Genomic DNA, 11,997 nt, shown 5'->3' with positions numbered 1-11,997 from the left:
CCCCAGCACAGGTCCGTTCCCCAATGGGGACATCCCCTCTCATCCCACCTGCTCCCTATGGCAACTCCAAGGGGAAAATCCATCCCCAGACAATATTTTGGGACAAAACAAGCAGTGTGTCACAGACGGGTGCTTTGCACCTGGCCCCACAGCCATGTCCTTGAGCGGAGCAGTGGCTTTCCATGACAAACTCTTCCCATCCTTCCATCACCTTGGTCACTGCTCACCCCTGCTCATGTCCCCACAACTTGGAGCAAGGCAACGTGGGGTCCCTGCTCACACAGGGAAGCTGTCACACCACTCAGTGCAAGGAGTTATAAGGGATATCACCCCGTGTTGGGAGAGAAAGGGCAGAGCCAGGTCTGGGAGCGATGGGCAGAGAGCAGACAGCCGTGCTGCTGGCAATGCTCCCCACTGCATGGACGTGACTCCCTTCCAGTCGTCCCTGCCTGGGAATCTCCTGGAGCTGCAGGACTGTGTGCTCCCGGAAAGGCTGGAAAGGAACAATGTCACCAAGCAGATAGAGCTACGGTGAGGGGGCAGAGTGCAGGTTGGGGTCAGGGATGGGAAGGGACGCTCTGGGCGTTCAGATCACAGATTGGGCTGCAGTGGCAGCAGCCCAGGCACTGACAGAAGTTACATTCTTGGCACAGGCAGGTGCTGATGGATTGCTGGGTTTCACCATTTCCAGCAACCAGGATGCAGCCCCAGGTTCCTGTCCCAGGGATGGAAGAGTGGGCAGGATATGGGGTCTGATAAGAGATTGCAGAAGGAATATGATCTGTAATATCAAAAGAGGATCCAGAAATGAAACAGAAGGGCACCTGGTGCTCTGCTGCTGCCGAATGGTTTATGTGATCTGCAGACAAAGCCCCAGGAGGGTTTGTCTGAGAGCAAACAGCACTGCTATTTGCCATGAGTAATGCAGGGGCACTAGACAGGGAGTTGCTAGGAACCACCTGGCCGATGTGGGGAAGGAGCAAAGGAGCGGCCCCACCACTGCTCAGCATTTCTGAGGGCTCTGCAGAGCTGCACAGCGCCACTGCAGAGTATCAGCATCGCCTGCACTGGGATGGGTGATGCTGGAGAATGGCATCGGCATTGCGTCCTGCCCGGGGTGCATTGTTGGGCACATCCACCCACCCCAAACATCCTCAGAAGCTGCTCCAGGGCAGCATCCTGCAGTGCAGATGGGGTGGGAAAGCCAGGCCTGACTGCTGGCATCAGAAGAATGCAGCTTGGGGTGTGCCAAGGACCCACGTGCAGGCAGAAAGCGCCAGTTGTTTCTCCGAACTGCGCACATCTCAGGGCTGGGGCGGGTAGAAATGACTCAGAACTTGGTGCACGGTGTCTAATCTCTCCTGGGACTTTTTGTGTGTGTCTATGTGTGTGTGTGTGTGTGAGTGACTCACGGTGGCTTCTCAGGAATGCAGAGAATGGAGTGCGCCCTTCCCAGCACTCGCATGGGCAGAGGGCACAGTGACAACGAGGGACCTGAGGGCTGTGATACCCATCTCTCCTCCTGTGTGCCCAGGGCACAGCCTCGCCACGTGGGCTCGCAGGCACACGCTGCTGGCTGGCACGTACCCAATGCAGTGGTCATGCCTGCCTCGAGCCAGGCCATGCTGACTCACGGTGCTGCACACCACGGCGGATCCCCGGCCCTCGGCCAAAGCAGAGGATGCTGTTGGGGATTCCGACCTCCTCCATCCTTGTGGGCAGAAGTTCTTCCTTTAGCACCAAAGCTCTGGGTTATGGGGAAACACCTGGCCCTCCTGGGTGCAGTTGCTGCCCCAACCCCCAAAAAAAGGGATGCAGCCCCACACTGAGCATCCCACCCACGGCTGTGGGAGCCCATGTACCCAGCTCTGAGCTCTCTCAGCACAGCCCCAGAGCAGAAATGCCAACATGGAGCAGGTCCCAAAGTGGGTCCCCCCTCTCCTCCTCTCCCTGCAGTAAATGGGGCAGTGAGGCGGCTCTCCTCTCCTGTTTCCCGTGTTGGAGGCAGCTCTGGATGGCTCAGATGGTGGAGCATTGTGGCTGTGCTCCCAAAATGCACCTGTGGAGTTGAATGGAGATGTGCATTTAGGCAGAGATGTGCATTTAGAGGGAACATGTATTTAAGGGGGGACGTGCATTTAGGGGGGCCCACTGCCAGAGGATGCTCCCACAGCCACTGCCTTTGCAGGGACAATGCTAAAAGAGTTCAGCTCTGGGAGAAGCAGAGCAGCCTCCAGGCACGCAGTCCTTCCTAAATCACCTAATTACCCTGGTTGATTAAATGAAGCTCAGAGAAATTGCTTTGCAGGATGATGTTGCTGGGTCAGCCTGGAGATGGGTTTACATACACTGAGTTGAGCAGGTTTTGGTGCCCAGCTTATCATCTCAGATGCCAAAATGGGAGGCTGAAGTAAACCCCAGACCTCCAGAGGTGATTGGACTCAGACACATATCCTCTCCACCCCACAGTGGCTGCACTCAGGGCCTGACACTGCCCTTCCTCCCCGTCCCCCACCTCTCAGCTCAGGCATCCCTGCACCAGCACAGCTCCTGGCGAGCCCCAGACAGGGCTAAATTTAACAACAGCAATTGAGCGTCACTCCACGGGGATGACTGGTTCAGAACTGTCCCAGAAAAATCCTCCCTCAGTCATTGCAGAGAAGAAACAGATGCACAGAGAGCTCCCGCGCAGCCCGAAGCTGCTGCCCATTGCTGGGATGCAGCACGCAGCACCACAGGGGTCCCCATTGCCCAATCCAATCCCGTGGGGTCGGCAAGAGAGGGAGCAGCCGTGTGAGATGGAGCCATCCAGAGACAAAAATCCCCACTGCAGCCGCAGGGGAACGAAGGAGAAGGGCAGTCACCCCCACCAAAGCGACACAAAAAGCCGGAGCCTGAGTTTGTTTCATTTCCAGAAAACGAGAAGAGAGAATGAGAGGCAGGGGCAGAGAGAGAAACCCCGCTGAAAATCCCCGTGCTCTTGCTCTGACGGGGCTGGGCTGCAAATTTCCTTTCTGTGCACTGCAGCGTGTCCCTGAACAGCCGCGGTGCCGGGGCTGTCCCAGCACAGCTGTGTGACACCACCACGGACGTCCCAGCCAGGGGAAGGGGAATTCAGCCCTCGCTTCTCGCCGTACTAAAAGCAGATCTCTCCATTGCAGCCTCAGCAGTGAACGATGGCCATGAGGGTGGTGGCACATAGATGTCCCCCTGAGCCACCACGGTAGCAGCCTGGAGCCTTCCGTGGCCCCGTGCACCAAGGACACGTGCTTTTGGCAGAGGACCACGCTGTCTGGTGGAGATGGCCAGGTATGGTGCAGCAGTGGGGCACCCAGGGGGGGTCCCAGCATTTTGGAGGGGCTCTGCAAGAGGGGGCTTGCTGGGGGAAGATGGTTTTGTTGGATGCTCATTGCCTGGTGCAGGTCACGCTGAGCGTTGGGTCACCCGGCCATGTGGGCTAGGAGGTGGCGGTTGCACTGGGAGGGACAGGAAGTATTTGAGACAGGGAATGGCTTTTGGGCTTGCACTCCCTGGGCTGAGTGAGACTGGTGCCTGGCAGTGGAGCCTTGATGGCTGCAGGCTGCACAGGTGCCACCCTCCATTCTGAGCTGGAGCACAGGGACCCCCAGTGCTGGCAGCACAGCTCCTTCCCCACTGCAGGAGGAAGCTGAGTGCCCATCTCAGGCTACAGTGCACGTGCGTGGGGAAGGACGAGGCCATGTCATCAATACTGGGGACAGTGGGGACTTTGGAGATGTTCAGGGGGGACCCAGCTGGCACCGTGGGGGGCATGAGGGAAGGCCCTGCCCTGAGGGATACAGAGCTAGTGACCACAATGCGGACATGCAGAGGAGCCAAACGCTGCCTGACATCAGTGTTGGTGTGGGGTTTCCAAGATAGAATGCTGCTAGAGGGCAGCCAGCTGTTCCATTGCCACAGCCATCCCTCTGCTCATCACCAGCCCTGCCTGGAGGATGGAGCCCCAGCGGAGACACGGTGCCCTTGGCCGCTCAGTAGTCGGTGTAGGATCTGTCCGACAGTCTCACTAACAGCTACATCTGATTACTGGGTCACCAAAGGGCCACCACCATGCTGCACACACAGGAGCTGCACTTGGACATGGGATGAATGGAGCTGCTGGGAGCATGGGGGGGGATGCCGAGCAGTGCTGTGGGGTTTGGCAACCCGAAGAGCACACGGGAACTTTGTGTTTGCAAGAGAGTCAATAAACCTTCACAAAGTGCTGTCTCCTTTTCTTTGTGTTCATGAGAGCATGGTCACTGGGGGCATGGGTCTACCTGCCCTCCCTACCCCCTCCACCTCCAGCCCTCGGCACTGCGTGCTCAGAGCTCAGCCAGACCTGCTGTGCCCTACAGAAAGCCGACGTTCGCTGTGACCCCCAGCTGTGAGCCCCACACTGCCGTGTCCACGCCACAGCCACGTGCCCCGCATCCACGCGGGTGCCCCGGAGATCAGGACCTGCGAGTGGGCGGGGCTACGGGGGTGGGGTGGGAGGAGGGGGGCGGAGCATCACGATGGGCGTGGTTACTACGTGGGCGGAGCCACGTGATGAGGCGTAAAAGGGGGCGTGGCGGTGCACATGCGCAGTGAGGGCGGTCCGGTGGCAGAGCGGAGCGGCGCCATGGCTGCGTCGGGCGGAGGTGGGCGGCGGTGTCAGGCTTCGTCCCACCGGGGCGGCTCCTTCTCCCGGTCCCATATCCCGGCGGCTGGGCGGTCCGGTTCGGCGTTCCCCGTGGGGTCTATGAGGCGCTATTTCCATTAGCGACGCCTCGGGCGGGCGGTGCGGCCTGCGCCTGTGCGCGCTGAGGAGCCGGGCCCAGAAGCCCGCCGAGTTCCCTCAGGGGCCCGGAGCGCTGGAGCGGTGGGGTGAGGCCTGGGCGGGGTGTGAGGGCGAGTCCTGCGAGGCGGGAAGCTTGGTGGCTCCGTCGTTCAGCTCCGTGCCTGCCCTCCCGCAGGAAGGAAGGAGGACGCCTTCAACGTGCTGGACCTGGCCGAGTACACCAAGAGCCGGCCGTGGTGGAAGAAGGTCTTTGCTCCCAGCTCCGGGTCGAGCGCCGAGAAGTACAACGTGGCCACGCAGCTGGTGATCGGAGGGGTGACGGGATGGTGAGTGGCAGTTCTGTGTGGTGAAGGCAGTCCTCGCTCTTCCAGCAGTGTTCTCCCTGAGGGGTGGCTGTGGGGTCTGTGCCAATGCCTCGCTGGGAGCAGCTGGCCGTGCCTTGCACACTGGTGCTGTGGGCACACTGCCTGCCTGGGGTTCAAGGTGCTCTGGCTGGAGCTTGTGGCTCTGCTCACAGCATCTTGCTGTCACCGTCTTTATGTGACACAGAGATAAAAGTGTGTGATGGATTGTTCTGTCCTAGCATATCCAAGCTGGTGGCTTCTTGGGTAACTTCACCAAGTGTTTCTGTTCAAAAATGAGCAAGAGCAGCTTGCTGTGTTGTTTTGCTGTGCTGATGGGGGAACTGTTGTCAAAGCAAAGGCTGGTTTGTGTGACACAGTACGCCCAGCTCTGCACTCGGGGTGCTGCCTGCTGGAGCTCTGGTGGCTACAGCAATGCTGAAAGTGTAAAACCATGTTTGAGACTAGTGTAACTTTGAACCATTGCATCAGAAACTTCTCATTTGAGAAATGAAAGTAAAAGTTGTTTGGGCAACGAAGAAGCTGTAGCCTTGTGATCTGCCTTCTGTGCTCTTCTGTGGAGCAGCAGCAGGCGTGCTGCCAGCTCTCCTTTTGAAGATGATCACTGAATCGTAGGGGCTGGAAGGGAGCTCTGGAGATCTTTGAGTCCAACCCCCCTGCAAAGCAGGTCCCTACAGCAGGCTGCACAAGTAGGCATCCAGCTGGGTCTTGAACATCTCCAGAGGAGAATCCACAACCTCCCTGAGCAGCCTGTTCCAGTGCTCCATCACCCTTACCGTGAAGAAATTCCTTCACAAATGCTGCTACTCAAAAAAACGAAAAGCACCCTGCCAAAAGCACGTGTTGATTTTAGTTAAATCACGTGTTTGCAGTTTGCTTTTGGGAGAGCACTGGTGTTGAAGACAGAAGAGTCACAACTCTGGAAAGCCTGAAATGCCATAGTGAGGAGTAGAAAGTTGTAAAGCGTCCCACTTGGCTGGGCACAAATTCTTTCCCTTTTTCTCTGCTTGTGCTGTTATTCAGGCTGTCTCTGAGCACTGAGCAATTAGCACCAAAGGCAGAATTGTCTGTGGGATGTGTGCTGAGGGATGTGAGTGGTGTCCTGTTCTCACTGGATCCTGGTTGGTTTGCAGGTGTACTGGATTCATCTTCCAGAAGGTTGGAAAGCTGGCAGCAACGGCGGTGGGAGGTGGCTTTTTCCTGCTTCAGGTGGGTGTGAAGGGTGGGCCAGGCCTCCTGGAAAGTGCTGGTGGTGAGGATGGGTTGTGTCTGATGGCTGCTTGTTGGGGCGTGTGGGGCATTCCCTGCTCTGCACAGCTCTGCATGCTGTGGGCACACGGTCCTTGGCAGCCCCATCCCCACAAGTGCTGTAACCACAGCCTGTTAGAACTGGAGCTGTGCTGAAATGCTGCTTATGAAGTTAATTAGAACATTTACTTGCATCTCTGATCTGCTACCTGAGGAGTCTGGCTAAAACAGATGAGGATCTTTGTAATGTGCCGAGGAGGAGGAGGAAACTCTCTGGTCCTTCTGGTTTCTAAGAACTCTGGAACTGAGGGAACCTGTTGGATATCCTGAAATGCAGCTTGGACCTCCCACAGGAGGCTCACTCAGCAACCTTTGGTTGTTTGCTCTTGAGGTGCTCTATCTCACTCCTCCTGTTCTGCTTGTTTTGCCCAAAGCTTGCTCTGAGCCCGGAGAGCTTCACCCTTGAATCATCCTGACCAGATAAAATACTGGCTATTAATAGCAGAGTCCACCCACAGCAGGAGAGCTGCAGAGCGTCCCAGCAGCGGACGTGGCAGTTGTGAGGGGGAGGGGATGCCAGCTTTGTGGTAGAGGAGGGGCTGAAACGGGGTAAGCTGCAGCGTGCCCTTCTTCTAGAGGATTACTGAGGGAGGCAGATGCTGCAGGACAGTTAATACAGCCACACGAGTGATGCTTGGGCTGCTGTTTAAGCTCGTGTGCTCATCCTCTCTTGACCTCCTGGTCCAGGGTGTGAGAAGGGGTGGGTGGGTGAGCCAGGAGGGTTCTGTTCTGACAGAACTTTCAGTCTTTCATTCCACCTCTCGAAATTCTAGATTGCAAACCATACAGGATACATCAAAGTTGACTGGAAGCTCGTGGAACGCGACGTGAACAAAGCCAAGCAGCAGCTGAAATTTCACAGCAGCAGTAACAAAATGTCTCCAGAAGTGAAAAGCAAAGTGGATGAGGTGAGACAACTCTTTCAAGGTGGGTGCAGGTATCCTGCTGGAGGGACAGCGAGAAATGGGATGGACTCCTGGGTTCTTCTGTTATGCACGTGCAAAGGGGGAGTGCTTGTGTAAAAACAAAACTGGTGAGATGGCAAACAGTATTTGAGGCACGTTGGTGTGATGCCAGCTCACTGTGTGTTGTGGAAATTCCTTGGGGTTAAAAGAAAATGTGCTGGGATTGCAGGGGTGGGGAGGGAGGCTCAAGAAGCTCCTGTGCTGGCGTTGCAGGGGTGGGGAGGGAAAACTAAGCAGGTCTAGCAGCGGAGTGGCCTGGTTGCACTGGGCTCTGCAGCATGAGGTGCAGCACGTGCGTGCTGTCAGCAGCCCCTTCTGCCATTGTCACAGTGTGCTGCCTGTGGCAGAGCCTCACGTGTCTGATATGGGGTGCAAGTGGGCTCCAGCTGTGTGACAGCTGTTGGAGGGTCTGGGCTGTGCTGGGGCTGTGTCACAGCTCAGGAGCTGTGTGTACAGTGGGGAGCTTGGGGGGGGGGACTTTGCAGGGGCTGAGCATTGCTCCAAGCATTACCCACCACAGAGAGCAGCCTGAGGTGCCTTACTGTGGGGAGGGTGGGTGAGAGACTGCTGCTGTTGGGGTAACACTCTTGGCTCTTCTCTCCCATGCTTAGGTGATCATATTTCTGAAGAAGAATGTTATCCTGACTGGAGGGTTTGCTGGAGGGTTTCTGCTTGGAATGGCTTCCTAGGAACTACAGTCGACTCATCATGCCCAGCCTCCCCTGTCCTCTTCTTCCTCTCATGTAGAAGTCCATGGTAGTTTCCAGCAGGTTTGGCCTCTGCAGCCCCTACACTCGCAGGTCCCAGCCCTTATTTCTTACAGCTCTGCTTTGGATTTCCAACTTCTACCTGTCTGGACTGTCTGGGTGCTGTATTGGCCTGAAAGCTTTTGACTTCAGTGTATCATAGCGATTCCTTTCCTCACTGAATATGCCTAGCCTCGAGTTGCTGGATTGAGTTGCAGCCTCATAAACACTTAATGGCAGAGAAATCTCTATAACATGCTTCTTCCCCAGTGCCTGGGACCTGTACGTTTGTCTGCCAGTATATTTGTACACCAGCTGTCAGCTCTTCACTGCTATTTATCTTGCACTTTCTCTGCCCTGGTCTCTGGAAAGCCTGAGCTTCCATCTGTGCAGAACTGGTGTGTGAAGTGCAGGTGTGCTTGGCTGTCCTGGTGTGGCCGCAGAGGTGCTGAGGGACGGCGTGGGCTGTGCCCAGGGCAGGTGGGTAAGGAGCACATCCACACTTTGTGTGCTGGGGGTTCTCTCCCTTTCCCTGCCTCTGCACTGCACGTAGGTGGCTGTTTGGCTTTCCCTCTGCTGTTATTTATAGCCCTTACTGGAAGTGCAGCTCTGGTGCTGCTGATGGAAACTGAGCGCGGTGTTGTGGCACTCGGGGCCCTGCTGTGTTCTGAAAGTCTCCCAGCTTCCTGTTCCATACAGCACCTTGCTCAGCTGCTGGCTGCCAGCTTCTGAGGTGTGCTGAGGTGCTCTGTTCCTGTGGAGGGCTGGTCCCAGGCTGCTCCCCTGCCTGTGGCAGGCTGGCTGGCACGAGCAGTGCATATTTCTGCTGTGCCACTTACTGTAAGCCACCTTGGGGCTCAGAGCAGGGTTTTGAGGTCTGCTGTGACCTCAGGCTGCTTCAAAGTTGATGCTCTTAAAGCTGTAACTGCTTGGGGTGGGATTGCAGGTAGGAATTGCATCCCTGTTTAGGGTACGTCGCACTGATCCGGGTTCCTTTTTGCCAGCTCCATTGGAGTGGAAGGGGGAGGAAGAGGAATCTGGTTAGAACTGCTTTGAGCACCATCTCTGACCTTTCTGCCTACAAGAAGCAGGGTGCTTGTGCCTGAACAATAAAAACTGGGGGGAAAACCAGGGTATGGCTCCCCTGTATTAGTAGGCCCTTTCCATGCTCTTTGCCCTGGTTGTATTCCTTCTTTCTTTGAATTTACTGTTCCCCCCTCCCAAAAAAGCTGCTTGCTTAATCCCCTTGTGTATTTCTGCCAGCAGTAGCCTGGCGCAGGGCTCAGCTGTTCTTGGGGCAGTTGTGTGCAGAGCAGAACTCTAACCCACAAGAAAAATGAAATCTATGTATCTTAGAGGTGTTCTGCAGTGGCTGTGCTGGATTGGCATTAGCACTTGGCAGAGTGTGGGGACTTGAATGACCTCGGGCTGATGTCCTTCAGCAGGCACAAATAGGTGTTCTTCCCCAGAACCTTTTTGATGTGGGTCAGCACAGCCTTCACAGGGAACAAGCTGGAGAGCAGTGATGTGTGTGAGTGACCAGGAGGTGCCCCAACCCATCTCTTGTGCTGTGTGATGCCATTCTGAACATACGTGGCTGGTTCTGGTGTGGGTAGAAGGGGGGCTCGTCCCCAGAGAGCTGCTGAAAGAGCTGGGAGTGTGGGTTCAGCTTCCAGAGGTTTTGGGATGAGCACTGACAGCCATTAGCTTCATTTCGCCTCTGATTGAAGTGTAATTGTGGCAATGCTTTGATCTGGTTGGTGTTTTTCTCACACTGCAGGCAGTCAAGAAGCAGAAATTGGTATCTCTGCTTCTGGGGTGAAGGGAGGAGCAGCTGGGCTCGCATCCTTTTAATGATGACTTTTAGGAAAGCCATCAGGAGCTGCAGGAGTGAAGCGGTGCAGCAAATAGGTCCTCAATAAATTCATGCTTGAGAGTGGAGTGACAAAAAAAAACAAAAAGCAGGTGTTTGTAGGAAACCTGCATAGCTGAACTGTGTGAATTAACACATCTGTGTTGCAGGATATCTCTTGCTCCTGCAGGGGAAGTGCTGCTTCCCCTCTGCCTGGTGTGTTGAGCAACCCAACTGGCTGCGCTGTTCTTTACAAACCTTTCTCCAGGGACAGAATGAAGGTAAATCATTAACAGGCCTTAGGGCTGCCCTCCAGCCTCTGGTCAGGCGCTGCCCAGGGTGGGAGGTGTTGTGTTCTGCTCCATGGGTTCCTCAGCTGCTGCTGCTGCAAAGAGGAATGGCCCAGAGAGGGAGCCAGAGCATCTCAGCAACTGCTGCAAGGGGAAGAGGGCAGTAGAGGCAAATCCTGGTGGGTGTGAAGGTGGGCAGGGAGCAGCTGGGAGCTGGCAGATCTTTTCTGCTGTGCCACTGTGAGACTCGTGGCTGGTGGTGGTGGATGCTGTGAGCCCACACTGCGAGTTCTGGTGCCCCATCAGCCCCTGGGGATGCAGTTCTGTTACTGTAGGTGCCAAGGTGAGGTCCTTCCCCCCCACCCTTCCAACCCACACATCCCTTTTGTTCTGTGTCAGCCACTTCTGGCATCTGTGCCAGCACAGGAGGGTTTAAAACACACTAGGCTTTTTAAAGTCTTTTTATATATTACATGTAAATGCTTGTTGAAGTGATATTTTATTAAACGGTTTTGCTTTAATTTCTGTGTGAGTTCTGCTGACTCCTCGGGGACCCGCATGTCTTCATCTCTCAGCTCACCCAGTTCGTTCCACCTGAGCAGAACTGGGCACAGAGACAGAGGTTTCCTTTCAGTGGGTGCAACAGAAGCCTGAACAACTGTTTGATGTACAGTAAATGATTTTCTTCCTGCTGCTCCTCAGGCAGGAGGGAAAAATGAGCCACTAGTGAAGTGATTGAGCTGCTTCTCATCGTTGTCATCCTTTGCCTCTGCTTTCCAAGCACCTCCTGCCCCAACACCCCCGTTCTGTCATTGTCATTTCTTGTGGGGGGGAGGGCAGGGTAGCCCTGAATTAATCTGAGCCCGAGTCCCAGTTATAAAAATACCAAGCAGCTTCTATTTCAACCTGATGATATCACACGTAGCCAAGCAGCCCAGCTTACAGCTGCTCTCAGTAAACAACCACACAGGCTGCAGTTTGTTCCAGTCATTTATTTTGTGTTATGGTATTTCAGAGCAGCAGGTACAGATGGTTTGCCGTTCTAGGCTTCAATACACTCAACTATTGTGCCTAGACTACAGTGGTCTGTTTATAGAAGCTGTATTTTGTAGTTAATTATCACAGCACAAAAGTCCTTTACGGCTAGATCTAATGACAGAGTTAGGAGCCTAGTGGGTTCGAAGTCTGGTATTGTGGTGCCTGGGCCCTGCAATGGACTTGGCACCCACTGAGGTGCCTGGACTCCTGCTACAGTGGACGGAGAGACAGAGGCAGCTCTGAAGGGTGATGCAGGAACCTGACTACCGAGCTCTTCCTACAGGTCACAGGAAATTCTGCTGCGCAGGTGAGAGTTTCTGAGGAGCCATCTCTCCCTGGGGTCCAGACGCAGACGGATCGGGTTGTGTGTGAGTCTGAAGTGCTGTACTGACAGAGGGTGCCTACGACTGTGGTGTTCAGAAGTGGCACCTAAATCGGTTCTTGGATCTAGCCCAGGGCTTTGTGATAGGCCTCTGGGTTCCAGCACAGCCAGATATGCTGGATTGGTAACGTATTGCTTAAAGGTCTTCAATTATACAGAAATTTATAAATTTTATATCAACAGTCAGGATTTCCAAACGAATATTGCTTTTTCTTTTTTCTTTTTCTTTTTTTTTTTTTCTTTAAAAAAAAAA

General features: G+C 54.9%; 1 protein-coding gene across 1 annotated transcript; it reads left to right on the top strand.

Annotated features, from left to right (window-relative positions):
- The first annotated feature begins 4,543 nt into the window (after positions 1–4,543).
- On the top strand, positions 4,544–11,973 carry FUNDC2 (FUN14 domain containing 2). The gene is made up of 5 exons (XM_052673555.1): positions 4,544–4,661; positions 4,977–5,127; positions 6,297–6,372; positions 7,245–7,379; positions 8,048–11,973. Exons 1-5 carry the CDS (start codon positions 4,601–4,603, stop codon positions 8,123–8,125), a joined length of 501 nt encoding a protein of 166 aa, XP_052529515.1. The 5' UTR covers positions 4,544–4,600; the 3' UTR covers positions 8,126–11,973.
- The last annotated feature ends 24 nt before the right edge of the window (positions 11,974–11,997 follow it).

This window comes from Tympanuchus pallidicinctus, unplaced genomic scaffold (genome assembly GCF_026119805.1).
Source record: "Tympanuchus pallidicinctus isolate F22 unplaced genomic scaffold, pur_lepc_1.0 scaffold13, whole genome shotgun sequence".
Lineage (NCBI taxonomy): Eukaryota > Metazoa > Chordata > Aves > Galliformes > Phasianidae > Tympanuchus > Tympanuchus pallidicinctus.
Note: the sequence above shows the minus strand (reverse complement) of the source record. Positions and strands in the feature narration are given on the sequence as shown.